At 45.0% G+C, this 25747-nt stretch overlaps 1 protein-coding gene across 1 annotated transcript; it reads left to right on the top strand.

Moving 5' to 3' along the window:
• The first annotated feature begins 7570 nt into the window (after positions 1-7570).
• Positions 7571-20242, top strand: LOC127331743 (DDT domain-containing protein PTM). The gene is made up of 10 exons (XM_051357928.2): positions 7571-8643; positions 8735-9343; positions 10057-11056; positions 11149-11431; positions 11514-11638; positions 11709-12172; positions 13275-13303; positions 13588-14208; positions 14456-15949; positions 19883-20242. The coding sequence occupies exons 1-9, from the start codon at positions 7742-7744 to the stop codon at positions 15466-15468; spliced, it is 5046 nt and encodes a 1681-aa protein (XP_051213888.1). The 5' UTR covers positions 7571-7741; the 3' UTR covers positions 15469-15949; positions 19883-20242.
• The last annotated feature ends 5505 nt before the right edge of the window (positions 20243-25747 follow it).

The following is a 25747-nucleotide window of genomic DNA, read 5'->3' on the forward strand; positions in this document are numbered from 1 at the left end:
AAGGAGTGGGAAGAGTGTATGCCGCCTGTGGAGTTTGCTTACAACAGGGCGGTACACTCTACCACAGAGCTGTGTCCTTTTGAGGCGGTGTATGGTTTCAAACCCATTACTCCACTTGACTTGTTGCCTTTGCCCATACATGAGAGAGTTAATATGGAGGCATCCAAGAGGGCAGATTTTGTGAAGAAAATACATGTGAAGACTAAAGAGTTGATAGAAAAGAAAGGCAAGAGCAATGCTGCAAGGATGAACAAGAAGCGCAAAAAGATGTTGTTCAAGCCTGGTGATATGGTGCAGGTACATTTTCGCAAGGATAGGTTCCCGAAGGCTGCGGAAGTCTAAGTTGAAGCCTCGTGGTGCTGGTCCTTACAAAGTGCTTGCCAAGATCAATGATAATGCATACTCGATAGATCTTCCAGTTGATGAGTTTGGTGTCAGTAATTCTTTCAATGTTGCTGATTTGGCACCATATGACGGAGAAGACCTTGGAGCGTCGAGGTCGACGCCTTTTGAAGGGGGGGGGGGAGATGATGAGGACATCCCTACCTCACTACTACCTCCGTCATTGCAAGATGAAGATGAAGCTGTGAAGCTCAAGTCCAATGAAGTTAGGATTGGACCAATGACACGAGCTCGTGCGAAGCTACTTAAATAACAGGTGAACTTGTTCCTAAACGATACTTTGATTGACGAGAACTTTATACTACCTAAGTCGTATTACTTATGTATGATCAGGTATGAGGAGGAACCAAGCATCGCACGAGGAGAAGAGGAGCAGCTGGACAAGAAGCTGGACGTGAAGCTGGACATGGAGCCGGACGTGAAGACATCCCATGGACGCGCGAGGGAGGAGCGGGAGGCATGCGCGAGAGGAGGAGTTCTTCAGGCCGGTCCCAGCCCGGCCGATCGGCCGTGGCGCCGGGCCACCCGGTCCACAAACCGGATTTTGAACCGGTGCCATCCGGGCCACATCCAGGGAACACGGACCCTTCGTCCGGTTTCCGCCGATCCACAGAACCCGGTTTAGGACCGGACCACCCGGTCCCAGGCCCGGTTGACCGGCCCCCAGACCGGCCGAGTCCGAGTCTGTCTCGACCAGATCTATTCTGGGTCGGTTATTTTCGTACTTTTTCGACCTGAGGTCGTCCCGAACACCTATATAAGTCCCTGGGACGCCCCCAAAGTTGCTTTAGACCACGTTTAAGATAAACCCTAGTTCTTAGTTGTTTGCTATGCAAAACTATTGAATACTACTCTCCAATTCGTTGCGATCTGGAGTTTTATTGCTACTGAAAGTTTGTGTGATCTGCTGTTCCATTGGGGATTAGAAGATTGCAATTTACCGCTTCGTGGTCGGCGGCTACGTGCGCAAGTGTGTGGAGTTGCGAATATCTTGCAGGGTTGAGAGCTGTTGCATTGGCATCAGGAATCAATCGAGAGACTTCGTCGGCGTCATACAAGTTATCCTCCTCATCATCATCGATTCTATCCGCTGCTACCATCGTGTGTTCATCACTACCGTCGCTTACTGAGAAGATCGGGTAACCCCTTATCATTAGGCGTGCATTGGCTCTCACTGGGGGCAAGGCTACGACAAGATCATATTGGCGACATAATGCCTTTCTATGGTGAATCACATCAACAGTTCCACTCTTGATTGCTCCTTCTTGGGAGTGGTCATTCAAGCCATTAAGGAGGCTGTGATGTAGCTCATATTCTTTCTTCCATGTCCCCTGGAAGCGAAATGAATCGCACATGTTTTACCTCGTTGTTTTGAAACCTTAGAATCTATTATCCTTTTCTTTTAGATTGACAGCCTCACAGGGAGACATCTTCCTGGTTCAATTGTCATTTCAAATGAAACCTAGTGTTCAGCGAAAAGGTTTTAACTCGAATCGAAAGAGAGAAAGCTAAGAAAGGCATTACAACCAACGCACACCAACAGCTACAGTACCAAAAAAGTTGTCACCTCAAAAACTCAAAAGCCAACCAAACTAAAAACAAAACTAGACTATGCACTACTCAGATGCTATTCCAACACCACATGGATCGGAGCGTCCTCATCTAGGTTTTCCTTCAGATAAGCCATCAAAGCTCTCCCCTCATGTGCCGTCATTGAAGCCGGAGCGTAGGAAGAGATCCAGTCGAAACTGGTGCACTTCAGCTCGACATTAGTTCCAATGAAGACTTGAGGAGTGTCATTTTTTCCGATAAAAGAAATATATTAATATCGAGAGATATCAATTAAACTCAGCCTCTGCAATAACGTAATACCCTAATGGAAGTACGGATGCACATAACCAAAAAAAAAACTAAGAAAACAAAAGGTCCCGCTACAGCCTGTCCTAAGCTCTCCAAAAGCGACGCCTCCAAAAAGGTAACAGTGCACAAACGCTGTCGTCGCAAGATCACCAGATATTAGGTTTTCACCATGAAGATAAACCCCGCTCACAAAACAATGACTTCAAAAAAGTCATTGCTAGGCTCAGCCAATTAAGACCAGATCTTGAATTTTCACCATGTAAGAAAAGACTCTAAACTTCACTTATGTTGCTGCCCCTTGCATACCCTCAACAACACAGAGACTTGAACCTCCATTGCTAGTCTTCCAAGCCAGCTTTTAACAGAGCTTCGCGTCGCTCCCTCCATAACCAAATGGTCGGAATAAAAACATGAGTGTGCACAAACCGAATACCAGCCTATCCAGCAAACTCCAGCGGAGCCTTTCGGAACTCATCACTCCAACCAGCCGAAGAAGGACCGACATTAGCATGGTCACCATCTTCGCGGGAGAGAAACCCTAGAACTGCCACCTTTATTCTTCGACACGGACGAGCAGGCCCCCACGCTGCCCTCCGCTGGCCAACAACAACGAATGAGGTTCAAAAAACGATGGACAAAGCACCATCTTTGCCTCGCTAGGTCGTCGCCGCGAGGCTGACGCCCCGACTGCAGAGAAGAAGACGATCTGACCGGTTGCAGACGATCTGGCAGATTGCAGAGCACAAGACGCTCTGCTAGGATCCAGTCGGCGCTGCCCAGGAGGGCTCCCGATCGGTGGAGGCCGTCCACGGCACCTCCATAGGCATAGCAGTCACACGACCAGGCCCCCTGGGCCCAGATCTGGCTCGCGCCGCGGCCAGCATACCACACCCAACCAGCCTCGCCGGCGTCCAACGCCCCACCGCCTCGCCGCCTCCTCCACAGACCATCTGGCCCGCCCGACGCCGCACCTCCTTGCTCGGACGCGTTGCAGGACGCGCCTCCGCTGCCCTCCACCATTTGGTGGGACAAGAGCCGGCACCGGCACCGGCGGCAGTGGCCTAGCTGGGCCGGAGTTGGGAGATAGCGAGGTTAGGGTTTCTGGGGGGGCTCCGGAACCGTTAGAGCGGGAGCGACCCGGGAGGCAGTCACTTGAAGCTACTCTTGCTCTCGATCAAGAGTATCACTAGAAGCTCTGAAAACCGATCTACCTCCATCCAACACTACTCCTTGAACGGGACTTTCCAGTTTCTTAGATAAGCTAAAACCAACCTCCAGTTTGATATCAATCCAAGGTACACTTAAACACTAATCTGTTAGCTTTCGATTTGTTTATCCGGAATGCATCCGGGAGATACATTGTCATGATTTATTTTGACCAATAAAGTGCTGATATTTCGCTAGAAAAACATATCGACCAGGTATATATGTAGTTTTGCAACCACCGCTAATTGTAGAAGCTTGTGTGATTTGGATTCTGCAGTGAGACGGATTCCAAGCCTGAATGCCAAGCGCTAACTGTATTCCGTGTTCAGGCTTTGAAAAGAAGCAGTGCTGGGTTTTGAATTTCCAACGGCTACTATACTCGGTAGACCTAGTGGGCTGAGGCGATCAGAAATGACCACGGCAATAATGGACAAACCCAAGCTACACCTCGAGGTCACTCAAACACAATCTGTGCCTGCAATGCACCCATGAAAAATTGTTTTAACTTAGAAATAACACTGTTGGAAAACCCAGCTTGGTTAGCATTTACGACTTTATTTAAAAAAAATCTACACATAACTCAGACCATGAGCATTTAGAACCTATCCGGGGTAATAATTTACTTTCCATTAAAATAAATTGGGGCAACCCTTTTAAGAAAATAAAGAGATAACATTTGCTACAAAAAAGAACGTTTATGTGACATGCAACAATGAAACATTGGGGTAAATAAGACTTGTCGAATATTTCGGCAATTTTGGCTATCCCGTCTCCCCAAAAGCAGGTGGTTGTACGTATAGCCATCAGTACGTCCTTCATACAACTCTAAATTGTTTTGGTGTTAATGACACAATATGGTTGGAGGCGCCTCAAAGAGAAAAGAGAGAAGACGATTTCCTAACATTTTTATTTTATTTTAGTCACTAGGAAACATACTATCAAGAGGGGATCTACTTCGGAAGGAATATGTGGAATTGAATCCGGTAAAGAAAACCCTAATTTGTAGAACTAAGTATTTCAAATCTTTGTTGTGAAAGAGACCCTCTAAATCTGGAAGTTGGAGTTTTTGGAACTCTAGGTATTGAAATTCCGGTGGTTAGCTCACTGGAACTTCTGGCCAACCTCATGCGAGAAACATTTGAACCTAAACATAAATTGTCAATAGGTGGCGCATCATCGCCAAAATGTGACAACCTTCCATCAAGGCCGGTAGTTCGAACCAGATATTGTCCAGAACAATGCGCTTATCACAGGGCTTGAACCATTATAGAAGAAGCACGGAAGGTCACCAAGTTACATAGACATGAAAAGCACATGTAGCCATTGAAAAATTCAAATAGGTTAGTATTAAGGATTTCAACAACAGATATTGGTTATATTTAGATACGAAATAGTTGCAATAAATAGCAAATGATAATTACACTCATTAATTCCACAATATTTGGATATGAAATGATCATAATAAATGGTAATCTTAATTACTCATTGAGTGCAATATATTTAGTAGATATCAAATGGTCAGGATAAATGGTAAATATTTATTACACTCATTTAAGTGATGCATATTTAGATACAACAAATGTTAATCCAACTATGCCTTATATCGAAGATTTTTTTGCATGCAAATTTTCCTAGAGTGGCTGAGGGTAAATCCATAAATGTTGGTCAACTTTAGGACCCACCATTTTTAGTGTAATTCCCGCAACTACAATATTGTATAATAAAACCTTTTGTTGTTCCCTTTTCTTTCTCGGCATCTCTCCGCGCCACCATATGCATCTCATCCTCAACCCGTCGCCACACACAATCCAACAAGGTTGATCAATCTTACCCTTCTCGCTTGTAGTCATTTCTATTGTAGTCAGCACAAGCCTCCCCCTTGACAGTTGTACCTCACTTGATTAACATCGCCTTCATTATGTTCAAATTCCACAAAACCAATGTCACAATATTATGTTGTTGTGCATGTTGTTGGAAATATGCCCTAGAGGCAATCATGGATGATATATGTACTAATGTATTCATAAGTTAAAGTTTCATTGTATGGATATTTATATGTATTATCAAATATGTGATTTAACTGTGAAACTGTGTATTTATGATGATTGTCCTAAATTATCCTTAGTCAACAAGATTAAGCAAAACACATGACCTGTTTATACTACATAACGGTTATGCCAGTCTGACTTACACTGACTCACCAAAGAGTTGGACTAGCCCATATTGAGACACAGCTAGCAAGTTTTCATTTGTTTGTTTCATGCAATGGAATCCTTAGACCCGAGGTGATCGCACATTCCGAGTTGTGGATCGGACAACTTAGGTTCTACTAAACATTGCTCCATAATTGGGCAGTTATAAAGGTAGAGTTCGGGCCGGTTGTGGATCAAGCTGCGTGACGTGGATAACCAAGATGAAATTTGCTCATCCGACTTTTGGATAGATATTCTTTGTGTCCTCTCGAGTGATATGATTCGGAAGCATGGCCAGGCGGTTTAAGGGTTAACCAAGGATTCAGACTAAGTGTTAGTAAAATGACTCAAATGATATATCTACTATATTTTACCCAATTCCCTGCTAGCTTGTGGTGCAAGGATCACACGAGAATTTGAAAGGACTAAATTTAATCATGCAAGACCCAATAAAGGGAAACCATTAACACTATATTATTCACATCCCACTCACCCTTCAAGATACTCCTCTACCTTGAGAATGTTTTCTTGTGGTGATCGGTTGAGTCCCCGGAGGTAGGCACCATGGGTTCTAAGGTGTCGCTCATTCCAACGACAAGGTTGCCTTAGCCAGCATCATAAGGCGTTGGCCCGTCCGACTGAAAGGCTTCTAGCTCGCCGTAGGAAACACCACGAGACGTCTTTCTTGGACCTTTCAATGTGTCTAGAGCATAGCTAAGGTGCACTAGTGTGCCGTGTAGGAAAATGCGGGTATCGTAGCCAGAGAGAAAGCTCCGGAGCACGAGAAGCACATGGGCAAAAAAATGGAGAGAAATATAGGGGAGCGGGAAAAAAATTGTTGGTGGGCTAAGAGCACGCTAGAATAAAAAGAGGATGAGTAGGAGAGAGAAGCCAGTCCACACCAAACATGTGAGGGAGATCTCTTTCCTCTTCGGGCAGAGACCGGCGACTTCAAGATCTCAGATCTACACCGCCACCTCCCTCCTCTCCGGTATGGGCTCCTCCTCCTCGTCCTCCTCACCGTAGGCGCGTAGGTATGACACCTCTCCCCTCATCTCTCTTATTCTCCCCCTTCCTCTCTGTTCTTCTTTGGACCTTCCCCTCCCATCTCTATCTTCTTCTCCCCGCCTTCGCTTTTCCTTTTTTTTTTACCACGACTAGCCCTTTTCTTATTGTTGATGTAGTAGTAAAGTGTATCTTCATTGATGGATCTTGCGTCTACTGATGCTTATGGTCCATCCCATGATCCTAGACGGAGATCTAAAATCAAACAATCCAACTTAGATGCATTTTGGCCAGATTTACACATCAAGGTTTTACCCCGGTGTAAAGATGAAGTTCAAAGGCATCGTGCCATCATGTAGACAAGATAATTTGAGCCCCATGCTATGAACTCTTATGTTCTAATAGTTATTATGGGACATGTCGCCTCACCAAACACAAGGTTTATTGCCGGCTTGCCCCCAATGTTTTCCGCACAAAAAAAGAGAAACCATTATCACACACCATTTGTTCGAAACCAACCCATTCTCTCGGCGCACATCGGTGAACCTTGTCAACAATGGTTGGTACAATCTTTCAAGGGACACCCATCGTAGGCAGCACTTGGTTTTACTTGGGTACAACTCATGGTTTGCTATGGGAAACATGACATCGTACACTTCACCCTCTTGAAGCCCAACTAGAGGTACGATGGCAGGAATGGCAAACCCCATTTCTTTTCAAATCACACTAGGGAGAGTGCTGTGGTTGAGAGCAAATCTGCATTTTCCCTCCCAAAAAACGCCATCGCGTCTAGGATCACATACACAGACACACTGCTGGAACTGAACTGAAAGTCCTCTGAACAAGGCCAAACCACAATATAACCACGCGAGCCTCCCTTCCTCGTTCTCCCCACCTCCTTCCTCCCGACGGAACCAGAATCCGGCCTCGCACGCGCCCAGCAAGCCCAAACCCCAAATCCCCCGCCCGATCCGCCCGGAACCCTAGGGATCCGCCCTGATCCGCCGCCGCGCCGGCCCCCCCGCCCTGCGAACCCTAGGGATTCGCGGAGCCGCCGCCGCCGGCGGGGCTGCGCCATGGCGGACCTGGTGGGGCGGGCCGTGAGGAAGGCCTTCCCGGGCTTCGGCCTCTTCTCCGGCGTCGTCGAGTCCTACGACGCCCAGGCCGGCTACTTCCGCGTGCTCTACGACGACGGCGACTCCGAGGAGGTCGACGCCGACGAGATGGCCTCCATCCTCGTCGGCGCCCCCATGCCGCCGCAGCCCGAGACCCCCGGGGGGTCCGCCGGGAAGCGCCCTAAGAAGCGGAGGCGCGGGGACGAGGACTCCTCCTCCCCACAGGGGACCGTTTCTGTGTTATTATTAGGGGAATCCGCGGCTATAGATGTGCTCTCGAATGGGGATGTGCTCGCGACCCCGTCAGCGGCTGTAGATGGGCTCTCGAAGAAGCGGAGGGTCGACCCTGATCCGGAATCTTCCAGGCCAGTCCGTCGGAGCGCGAGGCAGGCCAAGGCGGCGGCATTGGCCGCCGAGATGGAGGCTGCGGCCGCCGAGACCTCGCCCGCCGCCGACTCCATGTCCCCGGTCCAGATTGCTGCTGCCACGCCGCAGCAGTCCAGCAGGAAGCGGCAGCGCGCGAGCGGGAGCGGCCGGTACCGCTCGGTCGCGAGGGATTTGGAGGACGCCGCGGCGGCGGCGGACAGGATGCCGCCGAAGCCGGAGCTGCCGCCGTCGTCGCAGGGCCTGGACTTGGAAGGCCTCCCTGTCCTCGACGTCTTCCAGGTCTACTCCTGCTTGAGGTCGTTTAGCAAGCAGCTTTTCCTGAGCCCGTTCGCGCTGGACGCGTTCGTGTCTGCGCTGCGGTGCGTGCACGTCAACCCCTTGATCGACTGGGTGCATTTCGCTTTGCTCCGCTCGCTCAAGAGCCACTTGGAAGATCTCGCGCATGAAGGAGACCCTCCGGCAATACACTGTATCAGGTATGACGAGTCTTTGATTCCTTACAGTTTTCAGATAAGCTTACAGGTTCTAGGCTCATTTTTTTAAAATTATCTACTGTAAATTTGACAGGAATCTCAACTGGGAACTTCTAGACCTAGCAACATGGCCAATCTACCTTGCCGAGTACTTACTGACCCGGGGTTCAGAACTGAGGTATGGTGTGAAGCTTACAGATCTAATGCTGGACACAGAGTACTATAGGCAGCCAGCGACCGTGAAACTTGAGCTGCTGCGCTCGCTCTGCGATGATGTTATTGAGATCGAGGCTATCCGTTCTGAACTTGGTTCACGGATGTCTGAGTTAGATGGAAATGACGACAGCTATAGAATTACCGGCGTAAGAAGAAAAAGGAGAGTTTCTTCTGTCAAGGCCCTAGCGGACCCTTCTGTGCCTCTTGAAGGCTCTGATGATGTGGATGATGGTAACAGTGATGAGTGCTATCTCTGTGGTATGGACGGCAACCTGCTATGCTGTGATGGCTGTCCTTCAGCTTTCCACTCGAAATGTGTGGGGGTGGTGGAGGATCTGTTGCCTCAAGGAGATTGGTATTGCCCCGAGTGTTCGATGCAGAAGAGTAATGGATCCAGAAATATGTCAAAGCTTGTCAGAGGAGCAGAGGTTCTGGGAACCGATCCACATGGACGACTATACTTCGGCACCTGTGGCTATCTTTTGGTGTAAGTCAATACGTATAGACTTTCTCTTTTGGTCTTCTGATGTGTACATCATTCTGATAGTTCCTTAGCCCTGATGTGATTGCTTAGGCTCCTAATGAAAAACTAGTCAAAATATTTGTCATAGTTGTATGCTTGAGTTCCATTTTGTGCGAGTGTACCATGACATTATCCATCAGTTGTTGAATTCTGTATTACATTTCCACATAGGATTTATGTCATATATGCATTCAGATTAAAAGCTTGCATTTGCAGTATTTTTCACTGCATATCCAGCTCCCATTCCCTTGCACTTCATCTACCTGATTTGTGCTATTTATTTCTCCATTACATTAATTCCATTTGTTGGCGACAGATCTCCCTGTGCTTATGTGTCAGTGAGTTCTGATCTTCTCGATGAATTTGCAGATTTGTCAATTGTGCTTTCCTGCAGATATGGGTTCTCATATTTATTTATTTATTGATAATAGGAAAAGTAACTTCACAATTTCTGGGATAAAGCATGGGAATACATGCAATACTCTGGTTTAACAACATCAGATGCATTTCAGTTTGTCGACTCATTGATCAAGGCTTACAGTTTTTTTTTTTGAAATACTCATATATTGCAGAGATGTGATTTTTTGTTTACCTTGAGAATTTAATTCTATATGTTCGCACTACAGTTGAATGGTTGGTTGATGCATTAACAAATATATCACCTTATTAACTTGCAGGGTTGATTCATGTGATGCGGACTCTCCATGCCATTATTATGGTCAGATTGATCTTCATTCCCTTGTAACAGTGTTAATTCCATGTCATCATTCGTACAATTCAATCGTAAATGTGATCTCTTTATTCCGGGATATGGCAACTGAAACATCTAATAATAACGGGCGATATGAGAATAGCAAGGAATGTAGTACCTCTGAAAATGGGACAGACTGCAGGCACTCATCAATGAAACAACCTCATGAACGTGGACAGTGTATGAGAGTTAAGGATGGTTCCTCTCAACAGTTGGATTCAGAGAAAGTTTGCACCTTAAATTCAGATCAAGATGCCGCACACCAAAATGAGAAGCCAAACGGAGCATCTCAATGTAACGCCTCTAGTGCCAACAAGGATAGCTGCAATTCTCAGCAAGATGATGTTTGCTTACATGCTAATGGTTTGTCTGCGGAGAACCAAAAAGGTCTGTCACCTCAAAAAGAAATAAGTGATTATTGTCTCCATTCTGACCCTGCTAGGTATATAAACTACTACAGTTTTGGTCAAATAGCAGCAGCGGCTGCTGCAGAGTTAAAGCTCAAGCTTTCTGAGAATGTGGAAGGAAAGAAGCTTGGTCAGGATGCAGTTTCCTTTCGGCTAAAAACAATATGCAAGAAACATGTTAATATTTTTGCACTGACTGATAAAAAGTTATCCGCGGAGCTTCTAAAAGAAAAATGTGGCTGGTGTAACTCCTGCCAGATCAGTGGTGGTACTGATTGCGTTTTCAGAGTTACTGATGTTAAGTGTATGGAGAGTACTAAACCATGTGCTGTTGGTCTTTTGTCAGAAAAGAATCAGGAAAGTCATATTGTCCTTGCTACACATAACATTTTGTCAATTGAAGAACGTCTGAACGGTTTGCTATCTGGTCCATGGAAAAATCCGCAATATAGCATTTATTGGCGTAAGGCAGTTCTGATGGCTTCAGATGTATCGTCACTAAAGCAGCCTCTTCTCATGGTATAACTCGTTGAATGTTTTTTCTTTGTTAACAGCTTTATTTAATCTGTATGTACTAAACCCTTTCATGATTATTTCCTATTACTCTGCAGTTAGAGTCCAGTCTGCGACGTGTTGCCTTCTCAGGAGATTGGCAAAAACCAGCAGACTCTGTTGAAGTTGTTGGGTCTGCAGCTCATATCTTGGTCCGTTCATCCAATAAATCTCTAGGAGATGCAATTGCTAGAAAGCCAGGAAAGAAGCCACTTAATGTTGAGCTTAAAGTTGACTCTCGTGATGTTGGTGTTTATTGGTGGAGGGGTGGAACATTGTCTCGTCAAGTGTTTCATTGGAAGAGGTTGCCTCAGTCATTGGCCAGCAAATGTGCTCGGCAAGGTTGTATCTCCAATCTTCTGTCAGCTTCCAGATATGCTGTTTTCCGATGTATTAAACCTTTTTTTTATCTTGTATGTCTCAGCTGGGCGCAAGAAAATTCCCACTATAGTGTATCCTGAGGGTTCACAGTTTGCCAGGAGGCTCAAATACATAGCTTGGCGAGCTGCCGTGGAAATGGCACAAAATGTGTCCCAGCTCATTCTGCAGGTAATATCTTCTCTATCTTGGAAAGTGATCAATAAAATTGGTCACTGAATTGTTCTTTATGTACCTTCAGATTAAAGAGCTTGAATTGAATATCAAGTGGACTGAGATATTGAGCACTCTCTATTCTGCCACTTCAACAAAGGAAACCCAGAAAATAGCAAGGCTTTTCAAGAAAGTTATAATTCGCAGGAAACGCATAGAAGCAACAAATATAGAATATCTACTTGATTTTGGAAAGAGGGAGAATATTCCTCCTGTTGTTGCTAAACATGGAATAAAACTTGAGGAGCCCTCCAGCGAGAGGAACAGGTACTGGTTGAGTGAAAGTCATGTCCCTCTGAGCCTTTTGAAGGCATATGAAGCCAAAGGAATCACTCGCTCACTGAAAAAGATAGACAAAGATGATCTTCCTAAGAACATGAGTGGTTTCGGACCCAAAAAGCCAAAAAGATCAGTGTTTGATGACCTCCTAGAGAAAGCTAAAAAGCGACCCAACAGGCTTTGTGGTCAGTGTTATAAAACAGTAATTGACAGGTATGGAAATAAGTCAATTATTTTTCTGTTCATATAAAGCAAGTGTATAACAGTTCATTGCATTTCCCCACTCAGAACACTCACTGAATCAAATTTTCGTGCCTACTAGCAAAAGCTGGCGAATTTTATTGAACTCCTGCGAACCTATAAGTATTAGAGTGGCTCAGTTTTTGTTTATATTTGGATTATTTTGTTGGAAAACAATACCATGGTTTGTTACTTGCTGACAAACTGCAGTAGGCCAATTCCATGGTTAAATAACTATGCCTGCAAAATCTAATCTTTTGTCATCTCCAGAAAGCAAGTATAGCCTATAGGGCATACATGACCGTGCAGTAATCAATTGCAATTAACTTTGCTTTCACCATTTCATGACTTACCTTGTTTTCGTAGTTGGCTAGAAAAGAAAGTCAGCTCTTTCCTTATCCACATTCGTGTAATGCATTCAGGATTTCGCCATGGTGCTTGTTCTTTTGCATGTCTTGCTGATTAAGTACACTGAGTCAGTTAAATTTTGCTCAACTATTTATGTCTGCTTTTGTATACAGTTTTTTTTTAGATAATAGCTCTGTATTATGTAACAAGAGGAAGTATCTAAAGAAAGTAATAAATTTCTTAAATGACTGGATTTGCTAAGTTTGTTATTAGTATTTTGATTTCTTACGTGGTAATTATATCCCTCCATATGCACCTTCCTACAATCTTGTGTTTCCAAACTCTTGTGGTATGTAGTACTATTGGCAAGCCTAGCTGATGGTGATATTCCTGTACGAACCCAACAGTTTTAAATCTTAATCATATTTGGCCAATACTTTGGCAAAGGTTGTTGGTATAGGAACCAGATTTCAGCATTTTGACTCTGTGTAATGACATATACTCCCTCCGATCCATATTAATTGTTGCTAATATGGATGTATCGAGATACATTTTAGTTCTAGATACATCCATACTAGCGACAAGTTATATGTATCGGAGGGAGTACTTTAAAATACATTTCAGTAGCTTCTGCAGCTTGTTCTCAGTTTTGCCTGTATATTTTGTGTTTTGTTCAATGATATATTGTTTTTGGCAAGTTATCTGACTCTTTCCCTCATTCAAACAGGGAAGCTGTGAACTGTCGGTATTGTGAAGGTATGTCCAATTACATAGACACTTTTCTTGCTACATATGCGTTAGTATAGCCCTCAAGTCTGTTGAAAAAATGCAACCTTTAAATTATTGTGTTTATTATGTATGGGATGTGCCATCTTAATTTTGTGGACCCTGCTCTATGTACTCATGATAAAAAGTTTGATCAATTGTTAGGAATTTCTTTGGTGATCGATCGTTAACCATTAACTTTGGCCTTTTACTTTGAATATTGATGTTTGGAGTTATACTGGGACTCAGCTGCAATATTCTCTCATTATATGCAGCACTTTTCCATAGAAAACATTTCAATGTTCCTAGAGGGGCCGTGGATACTGTCTATGTTTGCAACAAGTGCCTAGCTGAAAAGGTCCCGCCAATGAAGTCCCCCCAGAAAAAGGCAGGATCGAAGAAGAGCTCTCCGAAAAAGAAGCAAAAGACGCAACCACGAAAGAGTTTAAGAAGAAGAAACCAGATAGTTATCAACCTCAAGAAGAAAGCTGTCCGGAAGAATGGGAAGCATGGTCGGCTTAGAAAGAATCTATTGACTGTGTCTAAGAATGAATCTGTAAAGGTGCCTGACAGTCAAGCATCAAATGAGCCCAAGAGTGAACCGGCAAAACGTATATCAAAACGGTTGTATAATAAGTACATGATAGGCAACTCAGGTAGATCTAAGCCTGCAAGCTGCCGTAAGAGGAAGAGGACAGCTTTGCATTATTCGTACTGGTTAGATGGCCTTCGATTGACACATAACACAGATGATGAGCAGGCAACAAGTTTCAGGAAAGCAAGAGTTGTTTTTCCATCCGAGGATGTCAAGATTTCAGAAACCAGTCCAGTTTGCCGTCTTTGTAACAAATGCTACAGTGGAGATGCCATTTATATTGCTTGTGAGAATTGCGAAGGTAAGATAAGTTTACTTTCATGGTATGTTTCAAAAGAAAAAGGTTTACTTCATCCTATGTATATTTGTGATCTTTAGAACAAACTTCTACTTGTTCACTTGACAAATGCATGGCCTAAAAATTCTAGCGAGGCTTAAGTTTTAGCAAGACAAACTTGTTTCTGGAATTCCATATGTTGGCTCTGTAATGCCATGTACTTTCACAGTTTGCATATTGTAAATCCAATTCCATTTGTTCTTCCCTGCAGATTGGTTCCATGGTGATATCTATTCGATCACCATAGAAAATGTCAATAAACTCGTGGGCTTCAAGTGCCATGCATGCCGTCTGAGAGCTATTCCTGTTTGTCCTTATGCACAAGCTGATATGATTGTTGAGGATCAATCAGATAAGGAGGACGACATTGACATGTCTATAGAGGACGAGGACCACAATGGTCCTAAACATCTGCGCACTTCCGATGGTCTAAAAGAGCTTCACAATAACATTGAGGAGCTCCATGGTAATAACATTGAGAAACAGGTTGGTGATCGTATTTGTTTGGAAGTGCTTGAGAATTCTAATGATCTGAAAGAGCCAGGCAGCCATAGTACCGAGAAACAGCTCGATGATTCTAATTGGTTAAAAGAACCGGACAGTTGCAACAAGATGGAAGAGCTTGACAGTCATAGCAGTGAGAATGGTCCTCATGATCATATTAGTCTGAAAGAGCTTGACAACCACTGGGGTGATAAAGAGCGTGTTGATCTTAATTTTCTTAGTGAACTTGGCTGTGATAGTAATGTGAAAGATGTTGACAATGGGGACGGCCCAGAAGAGTTTGGAACTACTGAAGACAGCAGCAACTTTGCCTCTGGAAAAACACAAATTCTGAAAGAGCTTGATAATCACAACAGTTTGGACAAGCTTGATGGCCATTTAAAGAAGCCTGACATTCATAATAGCATGGAAGAGCTTGATAATTGTAACTACCAAAAAGAGCTTGGTAATCAGAACAGTCTAAATGATCTTGATGGTCATAAAAACCTAAAAGAGCTTCATAGTGCTCAAAATGGCAAATTTACTCCAGTAACATGTGCAGATGGTTTTCTAGTTGAGCAGTTCAACACTAGCGTATCTAGTAATGAAGCCATGATCATGACATCAGAAAATGATTCAGTGAAGGAATCTATTGCTTTGCAGTCCAAGGGCAGTCCCGAGGATGCTGTTCTTCCCGCTGAACATGAGATGGACCTTCAGGTTTCTCTGAGCATATATTAACTTTATAGGATATGCCAAATGAAAGTGCATTGTAGGATGAATTTCTGTGAGCTTATACTGCTCTGGTGCTTTGGTAGAGACTTTCTGATTAGTTTGGGTTGTTGAGCTACCTGACAGCTAATTTTGTGCTATAGGATATTACATAATTACATTGGTGATGCAACCCAGTAATAAGAATCTGCAGAAGGAAGATATAGTTTTGTGGATACATCATATTTTGGTCATCTCCTTAGGGAAATATGCTGACCTGATGATCGCAGTGTTGGAGCTATTTATTATGACAGGACAACTTTTATTATGGTTAATATTCTCGGTAGGTCTGACACTGACATAGGGAATATTTGGGTACCATTTCCTTCCGATGGTTTCTAGCCAGAACTTGTGATCCAGTTTGCACTGTGAGATTATGCACTGACTGGGACATTTCATCAGTACAAGCGGCTCATTTTTGGTGGTATTGCACTTACTCATGACGCGCAAGGTGAGCCTCAATTTTTCTTTAAACCCTATTTGCGTGTGTTGAATATTTCTTGCAGAAAAGGGGAGAACATTGAACATGTTCCTTCTCTGTTGTGATGATATCGTTATACAGAACTGTCTAGCTAAGATTCACACTAAGTCACACTAAGCTCTCTCTACTGGGTTTATCATGATCTCAGCAATAGGCCAAAATTGTCGAAAGTACAGCTGTAGGAAGTCTAGTTAAGACTGAAACTTAAGTTCTCTAGTTGATTTATCATGTTCTTAGTAATAGGCAAAAAGTGATAGGTATACTGCTATAGAAATAACAGTGTTAAATCTATACCTTAAAATGTTGTTAAAGGGGGAAGTTCCCTCCCTTAACTGTATATTGTTAGGTAGAAGTGTGGCACCTGCAGAGGCTGTGCCTTGAACGCGGGTGGGCGGGCTCTCAGGTGTGTGCCCTGGCCAACCGCTGCTCAGTTCTCATTAATTTTTATGCTCCCTCCGTACCGAAATAAGCTGCGCGGGCTCTATACGATTTACAAATTGCAAATCAATCCACATGGAATTAATCCATCTGAAATCTAGCCAACTCAAAATTGAAAATTCTGGCCGCGCCTGCCGGCGGAGATCCCTTTCCTCCCGCCTGCCTGCGATCAGCGCAGTTGAATCCTCCACTCCGCCCGTGATCAGCGCACTAGCGAATCCTCCAGCGGTCCGCGATCTGTGCGTAGCTCCGCCTTAGTGCGGACGCCTGCCCTCCCATGATCAACTCTTGAACCCACGCGATCCCATGCGCAGGATCGCACCGCCTCCGCCTGCATTCAGCTTCTGCTCGTCGGAGGCCTGCGCAGCTCCCTCGCTGTCACCGGTCCGCCGCCGTCCACAACTCCGGCAGATCGTCGTCCTGCTCCAGCACGCCTCCGACCTCTCCGAGGCCGCTGATTGACCACTTTGCGGATGAGGCCGCAAATCATCCGGCAGCTCGTCTGGTCTCTCCGGCAGCTCGTCCGGGAGTGCCCACAGCTCCGACAGATCGTCGGAACCTCCCTTTGTGCTCCTCGGTCGATCGTTGCACTGCTGTTTGCGAGTGCCGAGCTCCACGTCCTCGCGGTGCTCGTGTCTCAGCCCTCCTCAGCAGTTTGATGTGATCCTCCACAGCTCGCCGCTCCTTGGTAGCTCATTGTGCTCCTCGGCAGCTCACAGTTGCTCCTTCGCAGCTCCTACTGAAGCTCCTGCTCGCCGGCTTCTCCTGCTCGGCCTGCTCCTCTGCAGCTCCTGCTTGCCCGCCTCTCCTCGTCTACATTCAGAGAGCTTTGTTTGATAAACAATATCCAGGGAGCTTTGTTTGATAAACAATATTCAGAAAACATCATTTTACAGTTTGCAATTTAATAAGTGGACAATGTGTAGCTAACTATCACATGAGGGTCATCAAGTAATGTGTACAATTAAAAGTAAGATAGCCAAGTTCCATTATCATCACAAATAAGCATGGCAATAAGAAAAGAGCCATTCACTACTCAGAGTCGTCCAGGGTGTACTCACTACTCACAGAGCTTCTCCTTGGCGGTGCTCCTCTCCGTGCAGCCTCGCCGTCCATGACGACCACCCTCAGCTTCATATCTCCCTCGATGGCAGACTGCAACCATGCGTCAAGTTTTCTACTCTTAGTTTTACACAAGGCAATCCCGCACTTAGCCATGATACCAAAAGAATTATAGACAACAAAGTAGAGCACAAGAACCTTAAAATAAGTCTATATACCCTTAGAGCATCTCTAGCAGAGCCCGTAAACCACGCCGGAACCGTATTTTTTAGGCCGATTTACGGGTTCAGATCGAAAGTGGCGCAGAACAGAGTCTGAACTCGCCGTCCGGCCCGAAAAACTTGTTCAGGGGCCCGAAAAAGTTTAGACTCGACCCCTACTAATACAGACCAAAGGGTGGTTTACAGGCCCAAAACTGAACGGACTTCTCTAGCGCCGCCGTCCGTACAATCACCTCCAACCGCCGATTTCTGGCTGTTTTGCTAAAATGCTAAAATTATTCGACGACGATTAAACATCCTTTCAACCTGCTCCAATTCCAATCATGTCTATGTTAATTCTCGGCAAATCTTCTCGATATAGACTAATTCCGATTGATTCACGATTCCATAGCTAGTTGGGTGGTGGATTAACTTGCTAGCTAGGTGATTTCTTGCTTGTGCGCGGACGCGCAGGTCGCGCTAGGCCTGGGCGCATGCTTCGCAGATGCGTGTGTGCGCATGCACTAGCAGTTAGGTGATTTCTTGCGCGGGCCGCACATTCCATCGCTCGCAGGTCGCAGCTAGGTGATTTCTTGCTTGGGCAGCGGCCGCACAATTCCATCGCTCGGCAGCTCGGCCTGCGCGCAGGTGATTTGTTGCTAGGGCGGCGGCCGTGCGGGGCGGTGGTGCTGATAGTTCCTGCAAAGAAGATGTTTCGATTATTCTGTTTTTCAGTTTTAGTTTACAGGGTCTGTTCCGTGCCAGCTGTTTTGCGACCCGTAAACACGTTTTCGAAAGACTGAACTCGAGTTTTTCGGTTTGCACTTTTACGGGCTCTGTTAGAGATGCTCTTACTACAACTGAGAGCGGATGAGATCGCAAGGCTACCATAAGACATGTGCCTTGAGGTACCCAAACTGCTCTGAATCATATGGCAAACAACATAGTCCACATTTTATCCCAGTTCAGTGTGATGAATGATGAAGCAGTTTCTATGATCAGAGAATGAACTCTCAAAATCAAAACTGCACAGTAGTTCTAAACTAAGTGGAGCCACAACCTTGTGTGAACAACTAAATCAAATGCGTGTAAATTCCTCACCTTCGGAATCGGGAACACACCATTGCAGCAAGCATACGAATGTGAATCAAATTGCAGACTAGTAAATTCCTCACCTTCGTGTACGGGGGTACACATGACGAGAAATTCCAAACCTTTGGGCTGGAGGCGCATGCCGAGGCGGCCAGGATGGAGCGGAGGCGAGTGGCGAAGAACAAAAGCTCCTCGATCTTGGAGTGGAGGCGAGGGGCAAGGAATAGCGGCACGTGGCGTCCAGGATGGAGCGGAGGCGAGGGGCGAGGAAGAGGGGCACGCGGCGGCCAGGATGGAGCGGAGGCGAGCGGCGAGGAAGAACGGCACACGGCGGCCCTGGAACGTCTGCGTCGTGGCCCTGGAGCGGCACACGGTGTCGCAGCATGGGCGAGGCGCGTAAGCCTGTCGCGGCGGCTGGGCAGCAGCGGAAGGAAGGCGGTTTCCCAACTCTGAGCCGCCGACCAGTAAGAATCCATTTTTGATCCGAAAAATGGGCCTTGCGGGAGCCTGTTCTAGGGTTTGTGGTGGGGCTTCCGACAAAATCTTACACGCCATGGGATCCAGAGCGGAGGATGAGGTGGATCCAGGGCGGTGGTCGCGTGGCGTCAGGAGACCGCTGAGATTGACCGGCGATTGTGACGGGAAGAAATGGGCATTTGGGGATGGTGACGGGAGGACGGGAATTCTCAGGTGAAAAAACTCCAGCGCGCAGCTTTTTACGGGACAGAGGGAGTACTATAAATGATTTGTGTTACCATTATGGGCTCGAACGCAGGTGTGCGAGTTCACAGACGTGCGCTCGAACCAACTGAGCACTGTTCAGTTTCATTAGTTTTTATGCTATAAGTGATTTATGTTAACATTATGGGCGCATTGATGTCTTCTATTCGAGTGGTATTTGAAGTTGATATCATGTGGAAGCATTGGAGCAATCGGTGTTCCTTTGTTGATTTGCCTTCCATTTACATCATCCTTTCCACGTTAAACACCTATTTCATGTCTCATGAAATCATCAAGTTGGCAAATTCACTGATTTGCCTCCCTGTAACATTTCTTTGTCCATCTGGCACTCAGCCAGGTATCTGACCATGTTTATTCTCCTTGTAAGCAGGATGGACGAATGGATGAAGCATTGTGTCCTTCAGCATTTGAAGCTCCCATTCTCCGCACTCTACCAGAATACCAGATCGACTAGGCATCCTGACGATTCATTTTTCTCTTGTTGGCTTTCCCCATGTACATTCTGCGAAGCAATTCATGTGGGCTCGTTAATCTTATCCTGTATAGGGTTCCAATATAGGCTTCAGATTATAGTGGCAACAAAAGGCTCATGCAGTGTAACTATCAGATTCAGATGGGTAGAATGCTGCTGTTGTTGTACTTGCTGGTTTTACTCTGCTGTTTTGGCGAGGCTAGCAGCACCTTGCTTAGATGTAAATTTAACTGTCAGAAAGTTTCAGTACCTTCTCCAGTGCTCCGCCTCTCACCAGTCATTTTGGAACTCTGTCACATTCGTGTTGGAGCTCAGCTGGAGGTCTCCGGTTTGGGAGGTTGGCAGGCAACTCTTTTCCCAGGTGCCTGCATTGCTGGTATACTGATTTCTGACAGCCGAGCGGTTGCATCTCATCCTCACATGGACCGGTGCAGTTCCTGGGCTGCTCGGGTTGCTTCCTCCACCGTCATCTGCTGTTCCTCAGTCAGGCCTTGTGGTCAATGTTTTCTGATATGGTGCTCCAACCGGCTGCACGCGCAGGTAACTTGGGCTGTCATCAACTGCTTTTGAACCACTGCTGTCCCGTCCTGATGCCACGAATGACACGCATTCCGTCGTAGATTGATTGATTGATGTGCTACAATACCTATCTCTACCTGCCGTCACCATCAAAAATCAATCATAGCCCGGCCAGCCGGTCGGCACCATCATTCGCCATCCTTCCTCCCTGATGATCGCCAGTCTCGATCCAGAAGACGAAAGCGACACGCCCAATCACCCAACCCAACGTACGTACTTCATCACAACCAAAGTACTACTCCTCTACTGCTACCACTTCACTCGCATATCACAGAGAGACCACTAGCAGCCTCCAGGTAACCTCGGTGATACGATGAATTTTGAAAGCAACGGCTGTGGATATTAAGCCGGCCGGTGGTTGGCACTTGGCAGTGCCGTACCCGCCTGCCACATGGTAGCAGCTAGAGGTGCCTGTTTTTTTTTTTTGAATGGTAGCTAGATGTGCCTGTAATATGTACGGAGTACCTACGAGCAGCGACGATGATGGCACTCGCTGATGATCACATGACTCCTGTGTGTGATCAGACTCCGAGCTGCATCCCCTGCACGGAGCCAATCAATCGGAGACGCAAGTGATGGCTTTTCCATTCATTGCGTGCGGAAGGCACCGTTGGAAATTGCCGTTCCGTCTAGTACGTGTACACGTACGCGTCTCAATTGTTCTAGCTAGACATTGTACCTCCTCTATTTCACGAAGGTTGTATGAAACTTGTTAAAAATTTAGATGTATCTGGATACAAAATTTGAGACATCCAAATTTTGAGATATCTTAGACAACCTCGTGGATCGGAGGGGATAGTTCTTTATTTCTCAATCGTTACACACATGTAAATACAATATATCTAAAATTAACTGGTAACCTTTTAAGCATGATACTTGGGAAGAAAACTTGGTTCTAGCTAGATATTGCTGTTCTTTATTTCTTAATCTTCAAATAGATTCAACTAAACGAAATATGTTCTTAAGAGGAAATGTCTCGAAAATTCATTGAAAAACAAATATGACCGTGGGTGTAAAATGGGTTGACTTGGCACAACAACATTAGCAGTTGTAGATGCTAGAGCCCTAATATATAATGTTTCACCTTAAAAGTTACTAGAATCGCTATGTAGTTGAATCGAAAATTTATTGTTTATTTAGGATAATATGTTGACAAATAAAGTTTTTTAAAAAGTAATAAAGTTCAATATAAATAATAAATAATCACTAAGAGCAAGTGAAAAATTGCCACAAAATTACTCAATCACAAAACCATCAATTGTTGTTATGTCTTTCCACATTTCTCCACATTGATGAATCAAGCTGTGTAAAAATACTAAAAGATATAACGCATGACAATCTGATCACAGTATGTTCAAGGACAATAAGATGAGAACATGCACACACTATGATCCCGAAAGACAATCAATGTACTCAGCAGTCAACAGAACTCCACGGTCCTCGTCAATTACTTGTGCGGAGAAATCAAACTAAACAATACCCCCAGAGAGTTATAATGCATAGTATGGCGGTTATGAAGGGTAGTGAGAGAAATAAACATATAGGATCAACATACGACTGAATAATAACATGAGCAGAAATGTTAGAATTTTTAGATAAGAGAATGTGTCTTTCAGTAGGTGGAAGGCTAAATTTGCATGGGAGATCACTTGGTTGCAGTATAGAATTAAGGCCAAGCATAGAGATAGTCTTCTCAGATGGATTATGTCGCTACCTTAGAGGCTTTTCCATCCTAGCTTTTAGCTTTTAGTTTTTTTAGCTTTTGTCTCTTAGTTCTGTATATAAGACTTTATAAATTCAATAAAATTTGTTGTGGGGCTTTTTGCCTCACAGTCATGCTTCAAAAAAAAAATGATGAGGAGGATGGGAGGAGACATAAGGTCAAAGCTTTGGGAAGGGAAAAATCTCTCGTTGTATGAATGTGGCATCTTCATTTTCATAATCATTATGATCTATTCAATTATGTTTGGTCACACAACCATGCATATACCCTCAAAAAAGAGGCAGGTCTTTCATCGAGGACATACCATTATGTTAGAAATCATTTTGGGTGACTCCTTCTATTCAATATCTAATTTCAACTGCTTCAAATACTTATATAAATTTAGCATAAACTTTACATCTAGGCAGAAAACATTATAAGAACGTATGTCAAATAAGTCATACGACACAAGTTCCTTGAAAATTTTCCACGATAGGTCGATCTTTTGTGCTACCTAGCAAAGCATGTGCATGCGTCGTGATAAATTCCATATCGGCGTTAGAATGCATTATTATAGGTGGAAAGTAACGACATCACTTTTCAATTCCGCTTAGGTGAACAAAGTCATTAATCATGGCAATGTGGATTCCACATATGTTTACAATAGCTCCCAATGTTGAGATTGATCAAGCATGTCCTGCTGACTAGTGTCCCCCGTCAAGGCTGAGTTGTTGGCACCTTGATTATTTGTACGTTGTACACCAATACAAACACATTTGTACTCACTGACGACTTCTCTCCCAACCTCTCTCAAACACCAAAATGCAGATTCCTAAAGGCTAGCGCGGCGGCGATATTGTACGTTGTTCATTTTTTGCTTCTCTCCACGAGTCACATTTGTGGGTTTTTAATATCACAAACTTTCTGGTTTTTTATCTCAGATAATTTCTGGTTATTAATCTCATAAAATTTTCTTTTTTCTTGTCACGGTCCCATTGTACCAAAGTGGATCGAATACCTGGAGTTTCACGATAGTCTTATTGACAGAATTGCTACTGCGATAGAAGTCATTGTTTCCCCGTCGCATAGAGGGCTTGGACATCGGCAACAAGCTCCTAGGGTTTATACATCCCCGAGGTGCACTTCCTGGTATGGATGATCCATCGCACCCGCGGGAGCTTTCTTGTTTGTTAATAGCGATGTCGAAGGAATCCCTCAATAAAACAGAGAGGTGTCCAACCAGGAGTACGTAGAGAGCCCGATGCAAGCAAGCAGTAAGCCCGAGAAGAGGTAAGAGCAATTAAGATGATGTACACGGTTGTGTCCAAGGTCTTGGATCAGCTTAGGGGAAATCGGTTTACCCTTAATGTTGATTTTTGACATGTAATCATTAATGTCTTGGCGAGTAAGTTGTGTTGTGTTTCCTATTGTTGTTTTGTACCGAATTATGTTGGTTGCTATCTACGATTCGAGGGTTCTTACCAAATTTTGGCTTTTTTTCATACTTGGTAAGTAGAGAAAAAAATTGTATTATCATTTTTTACTATGAAATAAACAATTACGAGCACAGGCTCCTAAATTCATAAAAATATCTTAATGAGCATGTGTTTAATTCAAAAGTATACAACGTGGAATGTACGCATTGGCTACTATGGATCTAGGTTGTTCATATGCTGAGAGGTGCGTCTGACCATCAAAGACGACTGTGGACCGAACTCCGAAGTACTCGCATATGCCACAGGAGCTGGAATTATAGGCCAACAGCCTGCAGGTAACCTCGGTGATACGATGAATTTTGAAAGCAACGGCTGTGGAATTAAGCCGGCCGGTGGTTGGCACCGCCTGCCACATGGTAGCAGCAAGAGGTGCTTGTAATATGCACGGGCAGTGTCGACGATGGCGCTCGTTGATGATCACATGACTCCTGTGTGCGATCACTCCGAGCTGCCTCCCCTGCACGGAGCCAATCAATCCAAGACGTGATTAATGGCTTCTCCCTTCATTGCCTGCGGAAGGCGCCGTTGGAAGTTGCCGGTCCGTCTAGCAAACGTACGCGACTCGATCATTCCCTGCAAATTTGTTCATCTCTGCCTGCCTTGTAGCTAGGCGCAAGTGCGCAACATCCTTACATGGCCGTTGGTTTACAATTAATCCTCAGACGCCTGTACACTTGTACGTGAATAGTACTTTTTCAACCATGATGGAAGGTTCTTAGCGGGATCATGGCATTTTTTCCCTTCGCTGAAGCCGAGCTGCGGGTGTGTGAGCGGGGAATGGACCTGATCAAGCGTCTCAAGCTGAAGAATGTGGTGCTGGAGCTCGACTGTGCTGCGGTGGTAGCCAAGCTGAATAGCGTGGAGGTGGACAGATCGTCACAGGGTCTGTTGATCGAGAAGCTGAAGAGGGCGCTCAGAGAAGTGAATGGGCATGTGATCAAGTGGGCGAGGCGTACGGCGAACACGGTGGCTCACAAGTTAGCTCAAGAGGGTTGCGGCATAGAATGTAGTAAAACTTGGTTTTTATTCCCCCTAGTTGTATTAAGGATGCTCTAGACATGGATCTGTTGGTTGATTAATAATAAGCGCAACCCTTCCCTCAAAAAAAAACTGCCATCCAGAGCCGGATTTGTCATTTCTTTGTTTCTGTTCGAATTGAATTACTTAAACTTTAATCAACCAATTCAATAAATTTCCAACAGTTATAATTTCGCACTTGGATTATGTATCAGTACTTCCCTAGCCGCATAAATGTGCCAGATGACTCTGCGTCTCGGCATATCTGCAGCGTAAGGATTTTTTTAATGGCAGTACGGATGCACACAACCAAAAAAGAGAAAAGAAAACTAAGAAATAAAAGTCTCGCAACAATATCCCAGGTCTAGCAACAGCAATACATCCACCACCAAGACAACACCTGAAATACAGATTCTCCAAAAGAGAAGCCTCCAAGAAGGGAACAATGCACCAGCGCCGTCGTCGCCCGATCAAAGATCTTAGGTTTTCACCCTGAAGATAATCCCCGCTCTCAAAACAATGCCTCCAACAAGGTCATTCCCAGGCACAACCAGTTAAGGCCAAACCTTGGGTTATCACCTGAAAGGTAGGACTCTCAACTTCACCTGTGCTGCCACCCCCATTTTCATACCACTGCTAAATCCCGGAACACCAAGCAAGTTCCTCAACATCGCGAAGACTTGGACCTTCTTTAGCTAATCCCCCAATCCCGCCTTCATGATATTATCTGCTTCTGACTTCACCATGGACCAAAAGTCACTTGATGTCAACTCAGAGCAGAGCTTCACGCCGCTCCCTCCGAAACCAAACAGCCGAAATAAAAGCATGGGTGCGCGCTGCCGAATACCACCTGAACCTGTGAACTCCAGGCAAAAAATGCACTGTTCCATTCGCTATCGGAGCCTTCCGGAACTCATCACTCCGGCTAGATGAAGAAAGACCGGCATCCGGAATGTCTTCATCTTTGCG

Source organism: Lolium perenne, chromosome 2 (assembly GCF_019359855.2).
Source record: "Lolium perenne isolate Kyuss_39 chromosome 2, Kyuss_2.0, whole genome shotgun sequence".
Taxonomy (NCBI): Eukaryota; Viridiplantae; Streptophyta; class Magnoliopsida; order Poales; family Poaceae; genus Lolium; species Lolium perenne.